This window comes from Lasioglossum baleicum, chromosome 15 (assembly GCF_051020765.1).
Source record: "Lasioglossum baleicum chromosome 15, iyLasBale1, whole genome shotgun sequence".
In the NCBI taxonomy this organism is placed as follows: Eukaryota; Metazoa; Arthropoda; class Insecta; order Hymenoptera; family Halictidae; genus Lasioglossum; species Lasioglossum baleicum.
In genome coordinates this window covers 4,823,467-4,843,836 of record NC_134943.1, presented here as the reverse complement: position 1 = coordinate 4,843,836, position 20,370 = coordinate 4,823,467, and the positions used below count along the sequence as shown (strand labels likewise).

The following is a 20,370-nucleotide window of genomic DNA, read 5'->3' as shown; positions in this document are numbered from 1 at the left end:
CACTGTTAGAAAAGTCTAATCACTATTTCCGGTTTAGTCGAATAATTAATAATCTTCAGATACGTCTTCGTAAAATAATCAGTTGATAAATAAAATAATAAAACAGAAATAAATGACGAAATTATTGAGAAGTAGTTTTGGCAAAACGAACCGTGCTCTAACTATACATTACATACAATACAATTACTAAATTCAAGCAACGTGAAGAGTAATAATTTCATAATTTGTACAGAATCAATTTGGATTGGAAGGTGTCTTTAAGTGAAATTCAAATCAGTAATAATGAAACATGGTAAAGCAAATATCGATAAGCCTTTTACTTATATTACCATGTGAAACATATACGTACACACTAGTCGTATGAACGAGATCTGGAGCGAGATCTTGATCGCGTGTAATTACGCCGTAATGGTGAATATGTGGGTGAACCACGACGCCGTGGGCTGTAGCTTCGCGAGTGACTTCGTCCTCTCTCTCTATCTTCACTGCGCCCCCTGTCACCACTGCTATGATCTTCTTTCACTCGAATATAGGCTACTTCACCCTGCAAATAAAACAGACTCGTAATACAGATACTAATAGTTTTGTTTCAATTAATCATTCAGCATGAAACTTACTTCATGGGACCTAAATCTGGAATCATCCAACTTCTTCACAGCATATTTCATGTCTTCGTATCGTAAGAACTCAACAACCCCCGTACCATCTTTATAAACATCCGCAAAACATACATCACCGGCTTCGCGCATGTGATCTTTTAAATCTTGCCAACTACCGGATGGTGGTAATCCAGTAACAAGCACTCTGTACTGAGATCTTCTTGCTGGAGGTCCACGACCTCTAGAATTACTCATTTCACCACGGCCACCTCTTCCAGTGTCACCAGCTCCACGGCCACCTCGGAAATTATTACTAGGTCCACCTCCCCTTGGAAATTCAACCCTTAATCTATAACCATCATAATCGTATCCGTCTCTTACATGCACTGCCTCTTCGGCATCTCTGTAAACAAGGTATCATATGTACTGCATGTTTCATTTTATACAGGGTGCTCCAAGTTTTAATGATCAAGTGTAGCCACTAAATTCTGTGGGTCTAGATGAGAAAATAAGTATAATTACAGCTTGCATAGACAAACTACATGTAAATATTGTTTATCTATCTTCACATATTGTTGTTATAACTACAAATCTGTTACAGTTGCATATACATTATTTTTGTTATAACTTTTTAAGAAATCATGAAACCACTTATGATTATATAACATTTTCTTCCTATTTCAACCTATGGAATATATCGACCAAGTTTGACCATTACAACCTGAGACACCATGTATATTTTCAATAAATATTTATCCAAAATATCAATATCCCTCTGTGATTAATCTTAATAAACCGTAATTAATCAGTAAATACAATTTGAATTCCTGAAGGCTATGCAAAGATAAATAATAAGACTATTCTCGCTGAAAAAAATAGAACGATAAGATAAACGGATAATTAGAATATCCGATAATAGTAAATGATATGTAGAGGAAGTAGGTATAGTTTGTAGAATCATAAATTTGTACTGCGTACCTTGGATCGTCGAATTCGACGAACGCGAACGGCGGTCCTCTACGATTTTTTAAATCAACAAAGATAACTTTACCGAACTTATAGAAAAGGTCCTGAATGTCTTTGGTTCTTATATCGGGCGGTAAATTACCCACGTAAATTCTACATTCATTCCTACCGCCGTGAGACATGTTCACAGCTCTGGTTACCGTTCAACGTTTGCGAGACCCGTATAAAAACACTTTAAAACAATATTTAACGCCTTGAATAGTTTCACACTATGTACATCTATTGATGAAACAAACAAGATGGAGGTACCGGTTGAGGGGAAGCGTGATCACGAAAGGCACAGAAAATCAAGAACGCTAAACGAATGTGAACGAACCTATCAGACATTTTTATGCGGCCGACGACCAATTATGTCTCGTGTCGTGCATCGCCATTCCTTTCCTCGCCAATCAGCGATTTATATTTGAAAGCCATCGTTATTCCTTATTATTAAATTTATGCAATTAATTCCCCTCGACGATGAATTTATTAAAACGCGTACGACCTCAAATGAGAAAGCAGAAATTTCATTCTGCACACCATCCCATCTGTTTTATAATATTTACTCTAATCGTATAAATTTCCGATCGTTACATCAATTTCAATTGAAAATCGCATTACCTGAAATTAGACTTTTATGTAAAATGGTCTGTCATGTTGCAAAAATTATTTTTAGTTGTCATGTACATAATTATATCCACTAATTTTCAGCATTGTTAATGTATTTTTTATTGGATTTTTATACTGAACCTGTTATTTTATGTCAAGAACTTTTCTCGTCTTGGATTGTCTATTTAGGTAAAAATATAATTTGTAAAATAAAAGAGTACACAATACGTCAATTAATAAGTTGTATGTAAATACATAGGTGGCACTCCTCGGAGCTTGTCACACCTGTTAAATCTTGTTTACATCAATTATTTTTAACCTCGAAATGTACAAATACAATAGGTGGTTATATTATTTATTGTTTCCTTCGTGAAATGGAATTGTTTCATTTTAAATGCAGTAACAATAATGCTGATCGTATTACGATCATTCACTGCCTTTCGTCGTTTTGTATTTTCAAATAATCGGTAGTTCTACGAGAGTAATTTTAAACAATGCACAAACACGTATAACGAAATTTGTAAATAAATAAAAATGGCATTTTCATTTCGCGTTGGCACCAAATGGTGTCATGATTTTCCAAAGCTGGCCAGGGAATCAGGTTTTTATTTTAACATGCACAAGTCCAGGATACGAGTAGACTGGAACCGTATAAGTATGTTTACACTGTTTATATGAGCACAGTATATATCTAATTTTTATATATGTTTGATACGATTATGATTTCAGGCAACATAGATATAGATCGCATCATAAGAGACAGAGATTTCTATGTGATCGACGATAATATAAACAGTGTCATAGATTATTCTTTAGAAAGCGAATACGACATTAAGATTTTAGATTCTAGTTTTGTAAAACTCTTCCGCCTTGCACAACTGGCAGTTGAATATTTATTGTACTGCAAAGAGTATTTAGATCATAGCGTAGTAATATTAAAAGATGAATTGAAGTCAAAGATAGAAGAGAATGTTAAATTAAAGAAAGAAATTGAAACTTTAGAGGAAGTGGTAAAACATCTGAAAGAGAAGGCAAAGGATAGGAGTAAGTTAATAGAAACTAAAATTGGAGATAGTAGTGGTGAAATTTTTAAGGTAATAATATTATTTTGCACACTGTGTTGCTACAATTTCTATATATGTAAAGTCCATTTTCCTTTCTAGTGCCCACACTGCTCGAAAACATTTATATCTTCAATGTTTTTGAGTGGTCACATTTTAAGAAGACACGCGTACATGTCCGACTTATGTATGACTTCCTCTCCTGTACATGATCATTATCGTAGCGAAACAGAAAAATTGCATAATGAGATAAAAAACTTAAAGGAAAGACTGAATGAGACAGAGAAAGTAATAAGGAACGAATCTGAAAAGGGTCCTGAAAAAAAAAGAGTTAGAGATTCTGATCAAAGACTGTCCGAAAGTGAAGTTGAAAATATTAAACATGATAATAAGCCTGAGGAAAATCAAGGGTACAAAGAATACCAAGAGGAAATAAGAAGTTTGAAAACTATGCTCTTTGATGAGATACATGTAAGTATAAGATGGGAAAAAATTATAATACTATTTTATCATTTAATGAACAAATGTTCCTTAACAGAGCTTAAGACAGAAAGAGAAAATACTTTCTGAGAAGACGTCAGAAACAAGTGTACATACATTAATGAATCAGCAGGAAAAAGAATTTCAAAAGTTAAGGAATCAGTTGTTCGAAAGAGTAAGTAAACGCTGCTTTGCAAGGTTTATTCAAGCTAATTGCTTATATTGCACTTTTACAGCTAACTCCAGATATAGAAAATGTGCAAGCAAAACTACAGACACAGGAAAATTTTTGGAAGTCGAAGATTGAACAGCTAGAAAATCAACATCATAATGATGTTGAGAGACTCACGATGGAGCTAAAGCAAACACAGAGAGCAGCTGAGAACATGAGAACCGAATATGAGTCTAAAGTTAACGATTTGGAGCGTCAAACTGCGAATCAATCGAATATATTATCCGAACAAAGTAAACGGATACACTCCTTGTCTAATGAACTAAGCATTTCGCAATTAAATGAGAAAAATAGATATTGTGAAAAGCTATCAGGCGGACATGATCAACCTACGATACCAAATCAATTCAAAATAAGTGTAAAAGAACCAGAGAGACGAAATTTTAAAAAGAACGATTATGTAGACGCGAAAACGGAGCAAATAATTGTAGAGGACTTCGATGATACATCGAGTCCACAATTGCAAAAGAAGGTGTTTCCAGTGAAACCACAAAATAAATTTACGAAAACCGTTCACACGGTACAATCTGGAAACAAAGATGTTCCGTACGAAGACAAAGCAAGTATTAAACAAAAAGGTAAAGATATAGTAAAGCACAAAAAATTGGATGATAAGAAGATCGTGGAGAAAGATTTGAAAGGTTCTACTACAAGTGATGGGTCGGAGTCTGAAGACTCTGAATCAGAAAAGAGGACTATTAATGAAGTAAAGCACACAAACCGTGAGGAAAATGATCACTTTATTATAAAAAGCGAGTTGAATGAATCTACGCCGAAAAAATTGGAAGATATGTTTGATAGAAGTATATATAATAGATTTTTATCTAGCACGAAAAATAGCATACATTCAGAAACTTCTAAGAAAGATGTAAGTTCTGAAATGGATTCAGAGTCGGTCACTTCTGAGTCAAGTTCTCGATCTATATCCAAAAGTATTACTGTGGTTAACAATAACTCTCCAGTAAATAATCGTAGATCAACTCCACCAACTCATTCGAAAGCTAAAAAGACAACACAACATAATGTATCGCGTAAGAGATTGCGAGAAAATTTATTAGATGCGTTTGAACAGAAATTGAAAGATATAGGAATAGATCCGGAATGGCAGGGAATACCGAAGGCTACATTTAAACAGAAAATGGATATCCTGAAGCATCATCAAAAGATTTCTATGAAGGTAATGAAACGTTTTTTTACGCGTTCCGTAAACCTAGTGTTAAAACTATGTATAGTAAATCGTAGAAGGAAGAAAACTTATAATCTTTCATATTAACTGTTTCAGAAGATACCAAAGTATCATGAGATGAAATCGAAAATAATTCAGAAAGTTCGAAAGGAAATCTCTAAAGACAGAAAAGGAGCAGAACATTCTAAACATTCGAAAACAGAAATTTCAGATAATTTCGAACGTAATGCTAAATCAACGCCAATAAAAACATTTAGAGATAGGAAAAATTCTGGTAATTAATACGTTTTGTGAATTGATTTTTTGAGTACTTAAAAGAGTAAATGATTATTTTTTCAGGAACTTCTGTTTCTATCTTGCAAGCGCCGGATCGAAAATTATATTCTTCTCCAGAAAGTGACGACTCGATTAGAAATGAAAATGAAAATGAATTATTGTCTGTAAGACCTGCAAAGATCTCGAGTTACAAAAATATGGAGAGTCTAGTAGAAGTGTCAAGTTTAACCAAATTAGCAGACAATACACCGCAACCACAAGATTCTTTGAGCAAAATGAAATCTCTGTTTGAGTCTGTACACCATCAAACCAGAGATAGCAAAACTATGTTAGACGTTAGACCCATCCGGAATGAAGATATTGATAATTCAAATATGCAGTTAGAGTCTCAAAACATTTCAATATCTCCAAAACACAATAAAAGTGTTTTAAAATCTGCAAATGGATCATCGAACAGTTTAATAAAGAAGAAAGTTAATTTCGATCTGGAAGATGAAGTAGACTCAGAAAGTTCATTTCATTATGATGATAAAAAAGATCAATCACATGAGAAAAGCTGGGACATCTTGAGGTATAAACGATCTACTTTCAACATTTTTTAATAATACTTAAAATTCATGTATAATTTTTTATTTATATAGTGCTTTTGATGAACAAAAACACTTACCAGAAAAAGAAGGCTTCAAAAATACAAGTAACATAGTGCTGAAAACGTCCCAAAGTGATAAAATCGCAGAAATATCAAGAAAACTCGAAGAGAAGGTAACTTATAAAGCGTGTTTAATCTTCTATAACATTAAACAAATATATTTATTTCTAGTTAAGTATGGTGAGACAAAAGCCTGTCGGATCAGTTGAAACGATATTTTCTTCGAAATATATACAAGATAAACAAAGTCCAAACATTAATACTCCAAAAATGAGTTCTACAAATATAAGTTCACTTTTAGAAAGTTCGCTTAAAGGATCAACATTAAATTCTAAATTAAATAATTCGGTACCACGACCGGCTCCGCGTAATTCAAAGGATAAAACAGCAGAAGCATTGTATATGGAGTCAGTATCAGAAATTTCAGATTTGGATGCTGAAATTAATGATATCTTAAAATTAGAATAAACGTCAGTAAGACGTGCTTCGAGAAGAAGAGTTTATAAAGTGAAGAATCACTACGAAATAATGCCTTGATATTAACAATTACGATATTGTTGATTGATTTTTTATCTTCTCTAGTCTATGGTACCAAAGAGACAATCATTGTGTCAATGATTATTATATTTATTCTAACAATACATTTTTGTACAGGGAATAAATGAAACAGTAGATTCAAATACTATGTGTTTAATTTAAATTATTTGTATTGTATTTATATATTGAGAAAAAATTTTAGGCACAGCCAGAATTGAAATTAAATATACCGCCAAACTAAAACGTATAATGGCGCCATCTAGCAAGAACGTGATAGTTTTTTTCAAGTAGCTCCACAGACAAATTATAGGAGTAGATTGTCTACTCACTCGAACGTTTTTCTTATAGATGGCACTATACGTTTTTAACATTTTAGCAGCGGGATTTATGGTTCTCACAAATCAATGAGATGTTCTCGAAAGGATGGTATCGGAATTGTTATATAGGACACATTCAACTTTACAGATGATTTTAGGAAGAGAAGAGAGCGCGTTATCAAATGATCGAGTCGCGCAATGTGCCTTGCTTATTGTAATATGTCACAGTAGATTTTTGAGATTTGACACCGCGAACTTTTGATTATCGTTCAGTGACCGAATCACTATTGTGCGTTTTTGCGCTTATTGTTAGACTACATATACTTATAAGCTCGGCATACGTATCGTATGCGTATAGGAAAGCCGAAAATCCAGTGAAGAAAAGATCAGTGAAAATGTGACGTCACAAGATAATTCCTAAGATAATTTCAAAATGGCTGACACGGTAGACCGACACCGATACAATAACAGTAAAATGTGATCGATTTATATGTAAAAAACGTTCTGTACCTCACTGTACCTGCATAATATGCGAAAGTTGTTAATCTTCAGAATGCTTCAGAATCAAATTCACAAATTCAGTTCATCTTTTCTTCAAGGAAAATTATCTGTGTCGTGTCTATAGGTTTATATGGTCTAAGACTGTGCGCAATCGCCAAAACGCGTCGCCTGGTGTTAGGGCGGTGAACTGTGGGACGAGCACGCGAGACGCCATATTGAGCGAATGTTGATTGAATGCGGTTTAGGTGTTTACGCGGTTCCAAGTAAAACCCGTGGAAAACCGTATCGATTGCCGTGTGGTCCGGTTCGAGTGCTCGCGAACGATCCACTTGGTGTACCAGTTGCACCACGCGGTGATAGAATGAGCGGCAGCGACGGTGAGGACGGTCAATGCAATAGGACGAGAGAAAGCAACGTAGTAGCGATGGGTGACGTTCTCGCCAAGAAACACGCAGACGATATACCTCGCGACACCCGCACCGCTGCAGACGACGAGCAAACGCGACAGGAGGTGGACCTGGATGACGCTTACGAGAGCGACGCTGTCAGGTCTCCTGTCGTCGCGGACTTGGTCCCTGACGCGGTACGTTCACCATCACCCAATGTAATTGCATCCCCTCCGAATGCCATCGATCATAAACCATCGATATTACTTTCGCGGAAGAACGATGGGTTTAGTATACATTAATATTCTACACTCTGAATCCTCTTCTTCTATCTATCTTAACCTGTTCACACCGGGGAGACGAGTTAACTCGTCATCGGGGAAATGCATCTTCAGCGCGCATGACGAGTTAACTCGTTGCCAAACCTCGGACATCACGCGTACGTACTTCGAGTCGACGTTTCACTCGTTTTTTTTTCATTGTCACTGTGTCAATACGATGTTTTTCACTCTTTTTTGACGTGAAGAACATTAACCATGCTGTATAAGAATGATTTCTGAAAGATCCTTAGTTTTACTCCAATGTCAAAGTTGCATTACGTATTGCTCCATTAAATAGAATGTGAATTTTGTGTATACAATTAATATTGTATATAAGATAGTATTATTAGATTGTAATATGTTTTCATTCTTCTATAGTTTTTACTCCGTTTCCTTTTTTTTTTATAATTGCGATTATATCAAATAGAAGTTATAATATGTTGTATTCGTTACGTTAAAGACAATTCTTATAAAGAATTTTCTAAAACATTTGGTTTCGAATAGAATAATTTGTTGTGCTTTTCTGCTGTTGATTATTATTGATTGTTCTGCTTCCAGAATGTGGCAATAGACATGAATGCAGTGAATGCTTTCATAAAAGGTGCAAGGGATCCTGGATATGTGCAAAGGGACACGTACAAAGTAAGAAGGTAACTATCGTCATTTTCAAGTGATTTTGTATTGAACGAAAAAACAGAGAATTTGAACATGATTCATTTTTATTGCAGAGATTTGTGTAGGGAGGAATTGCAGAAATTCATGAAGTTCCAAAACCTGTGGACAGAATTGCAACAGTATATGCGTGCCTCTTTCAATGTTGCTCTGGAAGCCTCCCATAATCCGGGAAGCTTGCAGTTGCCACAGAATGCACTTTCTATGGACAATATGCATGAAATTGTTTTACAGTAAGTTCAAGGAATGATATTCTATCCACGGTTTCTATCGATACGAATTCGGTATATTTAAATATGATTTATCTTTTTCAGGCTGTGCAATTGGGATTCCGAACAGTTATCCATGAGGCTAGTGAGTCAGGCACGAGAATTTGTTGTAGAAGTAAAAGTTCGATTGATAGCTATTCTACGTGATCATAGTGTAAATAATTTAGCAGAAACTTTTCTTACAGGTAGCTTGAACAGCTTTTATATTAAGATTACAAAACTTTTCTAGCCACTGTATGTAACTGACCTTACACATATGTGTTATATGTGCAGGTCTCTTAGATGATTATGATGCATTGATATCGACAGCATCACAAATTTCTGAATTAGTAAAACCTTTGAAAGGTTATTTGTGCAAGTTCACGTGGGACTGTTTCATTAAAAAGTTATATCAGATCTATGTATACGATGACCCGATGTTACAAAATAATTTGTCTCCTTTTATCGGAGAGGTAAATATATGAAAACACCATAGTAAGATAACCGAACAGTACAGTTAGGAATAAATGTTTTCTTCGTTTGTCTAGTTAAGGAAACTATTGCCTTTGAAAGACTCGAAGTATCAAGGTCTTGTACATCGGTATTTAGCGTTTGACGATAAAATGACGAAAATTAGGGATCTGTGGCCGGACACTGAACCATGGATGGACAAATACAAGTAAGCAATTTCAGAGATTATTTTCTGTTTGATGCGAGCAGAAGCGTTCGGTGGCTTTAGCGCAGGTGAATGAATGTATGATCAGAGTTTCATAAACAGCACACATTTCAGTGCAGAACAAGCAGTTCGAATGACCAGCCTTAGGCAAATATGGAATACTTGGGAATTGTTTTCGGTGACTAGGAAATTTATGGAGCAACGTATGTCGAACAAGTCGCTCGATAGCGGAAAGTACGTTGTGATATAATACGAAACAAAATTCTTCCAAGTTTTTAGATTAGTGGTACAGTGTTGTACTTTTGTTACAGCGAATTGCCAGAAGCCGATGGTCAATTGTCGACGCTTGAGTTGCAGGAGAAAGTTACTATCACTGAAATGGATAGTAGGCCAATAAGTCCAACTCCGGACTTTAGTCTGGATTCGCTGAATATGCCCTCGTCTGCCGAAATGGTTCAAATCTTGTTAGACGATTTGAACAAAGACCAACTTTATAAAGTGGCTGAGACGGCGGACGCTGTGGCTACGGCTATTTATGCGAATGGGTAAGATAATTCAACTAGCATTTGCAGCTGAAGTGTTATATTCATTATTTATTATCGCCTTGCTTCTCGGCTTTGGCGAGGACCAAAGATAATTTTATGCTTCATAATAAACTGTCCACTAATTTCAAACAACTCATTATCTCAGCTTCTGCTCCATCTAACTGAAGCGCTGAAACTCCTATTAATTGTAAATTCGCTTTGCAGGACTAACAGCGAAGGAGAGTGCCTAGAAAGCAACGCAAAAGACGGGAAATGTTGCGAGTTTCACACGTGTACAGGATCTCCAGTGTCGTCTAATGTGAGAAGAATTTACATCCCATTAACATTATTCCATTTCCCAAATTAACTAACCGTATTAATCCGCAGGTGAATAAAAGCGACACCGAAAGTATAGGACTACCAATAGAAAATCCATTTTCACAACTCATTAATGGCTTTTTAGGTAAAGTATCGTTTGGGACGCGGTAATTAAATGATTTTCCGTAGAATCGTGTTAGTCATTGCTTTGAATTACACTTTTAGAAGACACAGCGAATTGTTCGGCGACGCAGGTGAAGAAAAAGGCGGATCCAGTTGAGTCGAAAGAGACGAAGATCGATGGGATCGAAGTGAAGAGTACACGGGAGGATACTGATCTAAGAACCGAGCCGCAGCCTTGTTCGTGCGTGTATCAGCATGTTAGGGAAATAACGGAGCGGAAGAAAGAAGTATTAGAGAATCCTCCGTGTCCGTGTTTATTGAACTCGAAACGGAAATGGGACACATGTCCCTGCCTAACGAAATGTAATTATGAAAAAACCAACGGAAATTTTGTCGTTACCATAATTATGAACGCTGATAATATTGTTAGCTGTACCTGAAACGGCTGCAGCGAACAACCATCCGAAGTCTGTATCTCCGACGACCGTGAAGACTAACCCCGAGCCAAGTAAACCGGCTGTTAAATCTGGTTCTACGCAATCCGCTCAAACGCAGACTAGACATTCTACCACACAGACGCCGAACACCGCTCACAATCATTCAACACATCCGGGTAGGTGTAAGTGGTGAATCGTTCCATTCAGCTTCAAACAATTCGTTCATATAGAAAACTTGGAGAGAGCACCTCAAAAAATCAATTTCGAAAGTCTCATTCTTTATGAATGTTAAAAACAAACGGTATAGCCGGTCAAAAATGTCCTTGGACCAAATTAAACGGCCTATGAACCATTTGATAGAGCATCAAGTTGTGTAGGGCACCTAGTTGTAAAAACTCAAAAGGATTGTAGATTGAAGTCCCCATTGTACAACGACCTCGTAAAACTTGGTGTATGAATTTTTACAAACAGGTACAACTCATCCACCACATACGCACGGACCTCTTCCGGACCTGGTTAAAAACGCGGCTCCCCCTCACAGATCTCACACACACAACGCTCATTCGTCGCACGCGTGTCACAAACAGGCCAACGTCGAGCACATCAAAAGAGTGTCGTGTAATGACTGTTAGTACACCACTCGACAATTCTATTCGTAACCGATTTCATAATTGCAATTTATTGTATTATATATTTCGCTTTCAGTGAGTTCCGGGGACGGTGATTGTTCCGATTCCGGAAGCAGTCAGGAGGACTCCTGTTCGACCAGTAGTTCAGCACAAAGAGACTCGAGTAGGCATTGTGACTGTTGCTACTGCGAAGTGTTCGGACATGGAGTTGTAAGTATAAATCTTTATTTTGAAAATTGATTGATAAATTTTAACAATTTTTGCGAATCATATTTTCAATAATTTCTTGTAGCCTTCTGTAGCGCCGGTTAGTAGGAATTATAATGAAATGAGAGAAAGGTTAAGGCAGTTGTTGACCAAGAAGAAGGCCAAGAAATGTAAAGCTACGTGTAGCCCTTCAAAGAGTTCCTCGGAGTCGTCGACGAACACGAATCCGGAAACGAAGACAGTGGCCAATACGGCGCCTAGGTCTAATACTCCAGTCTCCGCTACCCTAACAGTTCAACAGGATCAGAGGGACCAGAGGGACTTGGAGGAGTTGTTGGAGTTCATTGAAGGGAATCAGAATGGGAAGAAGGATAATAATAAGAAAGCGGAGAAGAAGGCCAGGCAGAAACAGCGGAAGGTTTGTTAATAGAAATTCGAAACGTTTCTGTTAGAGGTGTGCGGGAACCCTCTGACATATGTACCTTCTCCGACATAATATTAATATAATTTGTCTTATACAACAGGTGGAAGAAAAATTAAAAAGAGATAGGCAAGAGGCGGAAAGACAGAAACTGATAGAATTACAGAAAAAGACACCAGAAGTGACGATCACAGTCGTAGATCCGCAGAAACCCGTTCCTCAAAGATTATTACCTCAGTGTAATCTACCCGAAGTATCTATTTTACCCACGTCACCGCCAGTAGTGTTGCCGATTGTAAAGCAATTAAGTAATAAAAAGAAAGACAAGCAAGAAATTTGTAGCAATAGTAGCAACACTAGTAGTAGCTGTAGCAGCAGTAGTAGTAGTAGTACCATTAGTATAAATAGCAAAACGAAGGCTGCACCTGTGAATACGAACGCGAAGAACAAAAGTATTAATTCAAATAAAACGGAGAAGACGATGGCCGCTGGTCAGACGAATAAGTCGACCGGAAAACCTGAGAAAGCCGAGATTGTTAATAAGAATAACAAGGCGTTGACAAGTACCAACGGTACGAACACGAAAAGTAACACGAATGGTACGGAGAAGTTGCTGGCGGTGGACTTAAATGAGAAGAAATTGACGAAGAAAGAGAGGAAGAAGCAGAAGAAAGAGTTGAAGAAACTGGAGGAAGCGAAGGCGAAGGAAATAAAGAAACCGGTTCAGGCCGAGAGTCAACCTCAGATGGTCACCATAAAGAGGGTGATGGAGTCGAACAGCACGGAACCAACGGTCACGATCACGCTGAAGGGTCAAACGCCGGCTGAGGATAAGGTGCTGTTCACGCTGGTGAATGGACAGACCAAGGAGGTCTCCCTTCCCAAGTTGGAGAGCGAGCAGAACCAGAACATCAGCGGGAAGAAGAAGAAAGCCAAAGCAAATAACAACAACAACAACAATACTAACAGTAATAACAACAACTCGTTGCAACAGGGTACTAAAGCTCAACAGACGAACAACTCGAAGCAACATTCGCAAAATAAAACTTGTGATAACAAGAACGTTAAACAAGGAAACAGCGATAAAACTAAAGGAAAAGACGAGAAGAAGGTGCAACAGCAGAATATAACCGAGACGAAAAAGTCGAAGAAAGATAAGAAGAATACTGAGAACAAAGAGAATGTTTTGCAGCAGAATACAGTGAACAAAAATAAGAATCAGCAGCAAAACGTGTCCAGCAAGAAACAGAATAAAATAAACACTCCACCACAGACGCCTGTCTCCCAGAAGTCGTCTCCGAATCTCAACAATGAAAACAATAAGAAGACAAAGGGTCAGGAGCAAGACAAAGGCAACCAGCTCAATTCCAACAAGAGCAATAAAAACACGAGTGCTAACGTGACGTGTAAACAAACGAAAAATGATAATCAGAAGATACAGTGTAAGCTACCTTCGCAGTCAACTGTGAAGCAGCGTTCCGAAATTCAACCTGTTGCTACAGAGCGTGTTAACTCGCCTTTGAGCAGCCAGTTCAAGGACATCAGCGCGAACTCGAAGATCAATATTGAAAACTTGAAGCTACCGCCTGGTATTACAATAACGAAGGTCGACGCCCCTGCCAAGCCATTGCCAATCAGGTCAGCCCCGTTGCCCAAGCCGGTAAACCCTCCCAAGCAAACCACTATAATCGCGGCTCCAATGAGCAGCGTCCAATCCAGTTACTCGAGCCCTCAGGCGGGGGGTAACGTGATTGTGGTGGACACTGGGAAACTGAAGCAAGACCTACTTCCCAAGCCCACGGATAAAGGTGAGTACTATACGGAGTAGGTTATTATGTCCGTATTTATTTTAATTTTCGTCTCAACCATTTTTTCATACACCGGATAGTTTACAAGCAATTTAGGTGGCACACTTACCTGAATCGCCCTGTATAACTTTCCTTTTCGATTTATATAGATGTTCCCAAGGAGACACAACAAAATTCGAGTACCACCGGGAAAAAGAAGAAAAAGAAGAACAAAAATGCAGCTAACTCTGCTAACAGCAACAATCAAACAGCAGCGCAGAACAACGACTCCTTTGTGAACGAGAATACCGACGAACCAGCCAGAATACTGCACAATCCTAACACGAACATGGTAACTATAAGGAACCCTGCGTTTGGCCCGATGAAGGTCCCACCGACCCAGCAGGCAGCTATCATAAAAGTGTCCGAAAATGGCATGGTGACCATCAGGAGCCCAGCGTTGCAACAAGCCATCAACGCGGGGCTCACGTCCCCTCCGAAGCCTGATTATATAGTGAAAGGTGACCTGTCCTCGAGGACCTCAACCGACGGTCCGAATCTGAAACATACCAATGGTATTATCCCGTCGAGTCTGGCCGAACTGAGAAGTAGACTGACCCCAGACTGCACGACTCTCAGCGATCTGGCTAACATCCAGATCAGCAAGGTGACCAACGGTCAACCGATACCGGAGAACGGTATCAATCTGAAGGGAACCAGCGTGACCCTGACGAAGGTGAGGACAGAGACGAGCATAAAGGCCGTACAGAGCGCGAAAACGGCGGTCCGGGAAGCGATAAACGCTTCGATAGCGGCGTCGAGTAACGGCAAGAGCAAGAAAAAGAAAAAACGCGGAACCGGCACGAGACAGTGCGGCGATGACTGGAACCTCGTTGGTGAGAAACAACAATAATCAGAGTTTAACATGTAAATTTGCTTCTTTCATTTTTTGTTTTCCTTAACAGACACGCACAGATACACATATACACGTGCGGGTCATTCCGCGTTAAATCTGTTATCCTTCGCGGACGATGTCAGAGATATGTATTTTGTTCAGAATGGGGTACGAGATGGTGCGCTTGATATTAGGGTGAGTTCGAGTCATCGTTTCGATTGTATAAACAAATGCAAAACCAAGAAACTGATGACTTAAACTTCCCCTAATATTAATTACTCTAGATCGTTACGTCATATGGAATCGAATCTCTGTCACGATTTAGCGTGAAATGATTCAAACGCACACCAACACATCTGGGCAGCATTCCTCGCTCCCGGCACTAGAGTTAGTTGAATTGACTTGTTTGTTGATGACACACAAAATCCATAAATTGACAACACAGCCAGTATTGAGTCTCCGGACACACGAACGTGTAGGCTGGATCGTACTGACGACGGTTTTTCTTTCGTTTCGTTTCGTCAGGAGTGGACAGTGTACCGCGTTAGGACGAGGCTAGGTCAAAAGATTTATTCAAATACCAGATGATACACAGTCGGGATCTCCTCAAATTGGCCGCCACGAATTTCTCAGGGGATCGGTCCGGAAGAAACTCTGGCCAGTGAGCACTATCTTTTCTTTATTTTCTTTTCGGTGTTCGCGCGTGCCGACGACTTGTTTTGTTGGATGATCCAGGTGACTTCTCTGTCGAATGCAATCTGTAGCCTTAACTATCACGTACAAGGTGTCTCTGGTCTGATCCTGTCACTTGAAAAGCTGTGAATTTGCATAAGAAAGCAAGTCGAAAATTTTCATACCATACTAACTTTCTGAATAAATTTTATTTAGTTTAAGATTTATTTTTGTTCGCGATTTATAGAAATGTTGGGAGATGAATAAACCTAGGCCACACAATTTGATTCTAAATCTTCCACTTATTTTTTTATGCGAATTCACTACTTTCTGGCTTATATCAGTTCAAAGACACCCTGTACATACACCAAGTGATCTTGAACGAGTGTCACTGTGTACAGGTGTTTCAGACCCTTATGTGACGAAGAATTCTAGTAAATAATTATGTTAATTTGCGATTATTGAGATTGTAAAGATGCACCCTTGAGGAATTATTCACAAATTTATTTCTTTGGGTATCTTTGTGTTTCTTGGCTCTACTAAGGAGGCAGTTAAATAAATTCAATTTTAAAATTGTTTTTGAGAATCATTTTTGCTGGAAGTCGTTTCGTCAATTCTGGAGTGCACAGTATGTCTAATACATTGACAGTAGTTCAGATTACCTTTGTACATAGTGTAACGCTAATAAGTGCGCCAGATTTTAAGGGTGGCTTCAGCACTGAAAAACGATGACGAAAAGTTGATGCAATCTTAGATCCGGTCTTCCTCGTTTTACGGAATTGTCTATTGATGTATCTTCGTAGAAGGTACTTAAAAGTACCATCGTACATCTCCAATGTATGCTGCCATTGATCAGTATCGTTTATTATGATCAGATTAGGCATATGACTACATGAACTTTTCCCATGAATTTTTCACTGCGACCTTGTTGGAGGTTGATGCATTTGTCGTGTTACATCCTGTATAACTTTCATACTTGGACTTAGGATAGCTTGTAGCCTCTCTATACTTAGGGACCTCTAAGTTATTCGTCCCTTTCTTTTGGTCATCTTCTCAGCTACCCTTGGCAAAAAGTATTCGATCGAGCAATTTACCCTCTGCCATAATTATTTGCATGCTGAGCACTATTTTCATATATTTCTATTTATGACGAATACCAAGGTAATAACGAGCTATCAAGCACAAGTATAATATCATTTTCCTCATAAACTATTTAAATATTTTGGGTATATATAATTTTTAAAAATGTTAAAAAATTCGGATGGAAACGTTTTCGTTATTTTTAGAAAGTAATGTAAAATAGTCACTTTTATTGCTCAGGAAACCTAGTGTTAATGGATCATTGTTCCATTTGGTAGTCCTGGCGTTAACTACTCAATCTTTGGCAATTAATTTATAGTTGCTCCATTAAGAACTACATAAAGACTGATTATATGAAGAAGTAATCTGATAAGACTGATGTGTATATAGGAAGTGCCTTCAAAAATATATTTTTAAAAATTGTTAATCGAATCTTTAAATGGTTTTGAAACCATGGTTGTGAAAAAGCTCTCTTAATCATTTTTTCATGGTCAAACCCATGTCCCTGATCGAGCCCTTTCTGTCAGGGGTGGCAGTCCCTCCTAGGAAGCCAACGACGGTCGTAAGCACGCGGAACTCTCGACGGGAGCATGACAGTTAGAGATCTCTGATTCTAGATCTGTATAGACGTCGATCGACTGACTCGATTCTGCAAGTCTGTTGCACATACACTGGTCGACTGCGGAAAGAGAAAGGACAGATAAAGGAAAGATACGTTGGTCACTCGAGAAAGAGAGAGAGAGTCACGCTTAGCTCAAGTTCCTTGACCATGATAACTAACTTGTCTGCTACCTGGTCATTTCATTGTGATATCAGAACCGACCAAGAATATTTTTTTAATCTGCTAATAACGTGTTTCAATAAAAAGAGATTTTTATTATTTTGCCCAAACGTTTCTACTCTCTTTTTCCCTGTCGGTCACTCAAAATGCTGCATGAGTATGGATAGACCAAGTCTCAAATGTTATATCTCTCTCTTTATCTCTTCATTCTCTCCTCTTCTCTATTTCTTTTTCATACACGCATACACTTGATCTTCTACTTTTCTCTTTTTCATAGGACGTTCTTCGCTATCCAAGATTCATTAGACTTCTTTGGTTCTCTACAGAGTGATCCACCTCAGACAAGCCATTTCAATGACTCTCATAATTTCGGGGACAGAAAGAATAGATCAGAAAAATCTGCTTTATACTTTAAATCAACAAATTGTGTTTTATTCATGAGTTAAACGATGGCATCGAAAGGAATGATTCTGCCTCTCTTAAAAATTATAGGAGTCTGGCTTATGGGTGTAACTCATCCCACAGATTAGTTTCTTTTCAATTTGTACGATCCCGTGTACCCGTACTCGGTCAGTAGCAGGCTGCACCAAAGAGAGAAATAAGAAAACTATGATACTCTAGGACTATATGCACAGCAAACTTTAATTCTGTCCCTTGTCTCCCCCCAAAACCTCTATTTCCACGAGGAGCCATCAACTTCTAGTATTCAGAGCGTGTCTTTTACAGAGAGCGTATTCACGCCCAAAGATATAGACCTTGAGGATGGGGAGATGGACGACGCTGAACGAGAGTTGGAGGCGTTCAAGAGGTTTTGCCTGCAATCGGTGCCGCCCCCGCGCAAGGAGAAGGTCAATCTGAACATCAAGGACATCGTGCTGAAGAAGAAGTCATCGTCGTCGTCATCATCGTCCGCGGCGGCTGCCGCCGTCATCGCCGCTAACTAATTTCCCAACGATACTGACTCTAGACACCCTCAACTTCGGCACGTTGGCTCGATGTAGAATCAACGGGAGCTATCCGTTGCTAAGGGTGCGGCTGAGCTTAAAATACTCCAGCAGCACGCTTTTTCCACGGGCAGACAATAATGCATGGCTCTGAACGGAATTTTGTCTGGCGATTTTAGTTTTGAGCATCAGTAAAGCGCCACCCTGAGCAACTCCCTTCAGTCCACGTGGCAGCGAATAGGCTAATGCAGGTGGTCCACTGTGCGAGGACCCCCATGACTAACGGGTAATTTCTGATTGTCATAGTGACGAACCCTACCGTCAATAACATAAACGTGTGAACAGGTGGATCGCAAGATGTTTAATGTCTGTTATTATAGGTAGCCAAAATTTGTATTTAGGTAGAAGCTTCACACAGAATGGAGGGTTGCTTAACAATTTGGCAGCTAGAGTCGCTTGAAAGTCTATAGTTGATTGCAGTCGACGCGTTTTAGTTTCCTCAATTTGTAGTCGCAATGTTTGAACTAGCATGGTAGGGCAATATTTTATATGTTCACTACTATTATAATAGTAGAAGCCTGAAGTACTCAGCTATGGCCTTTCAAAGATTGAACTATGATCAAGAAACCGCTGTCAAAGTGTTAACTATACGTTGTATCTTCCATTCGAGCAACACCTTGTTGTGCGAGTGAAATTTCCAAGTAAGGATATAGAATAATTGATAAGGTTACCACACGACTGCCAAAATTGCTATGCCATTTTCTAAGCGAGACGCCTACTACTATTATCGGATAACATCAGATTTATTGATCCACCTGCGAAGTTATTGGCGTAGGTGAAACGTTGTCGCTCGGCGAGGTCTAGGAATCCGTTATGCTAGTAGTCTGAACCCTCGGACTAGAACGCACGCGTGTCCCGCGAGTTTTTCAAAAAAGTGAAGCGGGAAGGAACGCGATAAGCGTGATAGTGCCCGGAGTTTCTGGCCGATAAGGGAGTTCTGTTGTTCTTGCATCGAGCCAACTGCCCCTCAAACGATAAATGTAATACTGCCACGGCCGATGCGAGTGAACACGCGACTGACTGGGAACGCGTTTCCGGTTTTCGACGATTTTTCGCGGTGGCCCCTATATGCGAATTACAGTCGTTTGCAAATGGGAGAAAGATAAACAAAAAAATGTGGAAAATCAGTGCAGCGGACAGCTGCTGCGGTACGGCGTTTCGCAAGGTCGTCGACGAGGGGGACGAATGTCGTTATTTGTCGTCGTGTCGTTGTCGTGTCGGCGCCTAGTCGACTTCATATTTTTAATATAGTAGACGAGCGTGTAACAATTATAGCAATTCTTCCTTTGCGGAGAGACGAATTAAAAACCGAAACACCTTGTGTACAATGTACGAGGGTGGGTGACGCGTTTGTTCATGAGATACAGACGAGCCATAGGTATATATATATATAGATATATATTATATTATAAATAAAAACAAAAGCAGAAAAAGTGTATGTATGTATATGTATATCTATAAATATAGTAGGAACGAATTCTCCTGTCGAAAGGCTGGTTTTGATTCAATCGGCCTTCGATCCGATCGCGGATCAAGGAAGATCGTAGAAACGTGACGTCGCGTCATGCTGCGACATCTCCTTGAATTATTGCGCGATGAACTTAATCAAGGATGTATCGGTAACGAGCGAACACACTGTCGGTGATGTATCGACATCGCTACGATCGTAGATCACGATCCTCGATCAATTTCTGTCCGATACACAATACCACTGACACACCTACACGGAGACACTTTC

The 20,370-nt window shown here is 38.8% G+C and overlaps 3 protein-coding genes across 4 annotated transcripts; 2 read left to right on the top strand and 1 right to left on the bottom strand.

Moving 5' to 3' along the window:
* Positions 1 to 280: 280 nt before the first annotated feature.
* Sf2 (splicing factor 2) lies at positions 281 to 1,917 on the bottom strand. The gene is made up of 3 exons (XM_076439183.1): positions 1,578 to 1,917; positions 618 to 1,002; positions 281 to 544 (listed from the first exon to the last, which is right to left on the bottom strand). The coding sequence occupies exons 1-3, from the start codon at positions 1,745 to 1,747 to the stop codon at positions 353 to 355; spliced, it is 747 nt and encodes a 248-aa protein (XP_076295298.1). The 5' UTR covers positions 1,748 to 1,917; the 3' UTR covers positions 281 to 352.
* Positions 1,918 to 2,339: 422 nt separating this feature from the next.
* Dzip1 (DAZ interacting zinc finger protein 1) lies at positions 2,340 to 6,777 on the top strand. Its single transcript, XM_076439163.1, has 9 exons — positions 2,340 to 2,868; positions 2,943 to 3,307; positions 3,377 to 3,745; positions 3,813 to 3,929; positions 3,991 to 5,163; positions 5,269 to 5,446; positions 5,512 to 6,019; positions 6,090 to 6,210; positions 6,269 to 6,777. The coding sequence occupies exons 1-9, from the start codon at positions 2,748 to 2,750 to the stop codon at positions 6,563 to 6,565; spliced, it is 3,249 nt and encodes a 1,082-aa protein (XP_076295278.1). The 5' UTR covers positions 2,340 to 2,747; the 3' UTR covers positions 6,566 to 6,777.
* Positions 6,778 to 7,623: 846 nt separating this feature from the next.
* Positions 7,624 to 19,220, top strand: LOC143216269 (uncharacterized). Of its 2 annotated transcripts, XM_076439161.1 has the most exons (18): positions 7,624 to 8,035; positions 8,717 to 8,808; positions 8,887 to 9,063; positions 9,145 to 9,284; positions 9,373 to 9,551; positions 9,627 to 9,757; positions 9,857 to 9,988; positions 10,066 to 10,299; positions 10,504 to 10,597; positions 10,666 to 10,741; positions 10,822 to 11,082; positions 11,150 to 11,338; positions 11,628 to 11,783; positions 11,862 to 11,995; positions 12,078 to 12,410; positions 12,517 to 14,221; positions 14,371 to 15,096; positions 18,355 to 19,220. In XM_076439161.1, exons 1-18 carry the CDS (start codon positions 7,676 to 7,678, stop codon positions 18,570 to 18,572), a joined length of 5,337 nt encoding a protein of 1,778 aa, XP_076295276.1. In that variant the 5' UTR covers positions 7,624 to 7,675; the 3' UTR covers positions 18,573 to 19,220. The 2 variants fall into 2 exon arrangements, with proteins under 2 accessions (XP_076295276.1, XP_076295277.1); XM_076439162.1 differs by lacking the exon at positions 9,857 to 9,988 and having other exon boundaries at positions 7,625 to 8,035.
* Positions 19,221 to 20,370: the final 1,150 nt, after the last annotated feature.

Bases quoted from the DNA above. Each gene is read 5' to 3' on its own strand.
- Sf2 (XM_076439183.1), bottom strand. From the start codon at position 1,747: ATGTCTCACGGCGGTAGGAATGAATGTAGAATTTACGTGGGTAATTTA. The intron at 1,003-1,577 runs GTACGCAGTACA...CCTTGTTTACAG, and splicing joins GTCGAATTCGACGATCCAAG to AGATGCCGAAGAGGCAGTGC. The intron at 545-617 runs GTAAGTTTCATG...TTTTATTTGCAG, and splicing joins CCAGATTTAGGTCCCATGAA to GGTGAAGTAGCCTATATTCG.
- LOC143216269 (XM_076439161.1), top strand. From the start codon at position 7,676: ATGTTGATTGAATGCGGTTTAGGTGTTTACGCGGTTCCAAGTAAAACC. The intron at 10,300-10,503 runs GTAAGATAATTC...TTCGCTTTGCAG, and splicing joins ACGGCTATTTATGCGAATGG to GACTAACAGCGAAGGAGAGT. The intron at 14,222-14,370 runs GTGAGTACTATA...CGATTTATATAG, and splicing joins TCCCAAGCCCACGGATAAAG to ATGTTCCCAAGGAGACACAA.
- Dzip1 (XM_076439163.1), top strand. From the start codon at position 2,748: ATGGCATTTTCATTTCGCGTTGGCACCAAATGGTGTCATGATTTTCCA. The intron at 2,869-2,942 runs GTATGTTTACAC...TTATGATTTCAG, and splicing joins AGTAGACTGGAACCGTATAA to GCAACATAGATATAGATCGC. The intron at 6,211-6,268 runs GTAACTTATAAA...ATTTATTTCTAG, and splicing joins CAAGAAAACTCGAAGAGAAG to TTAAGTATGGTGAGACAAAA.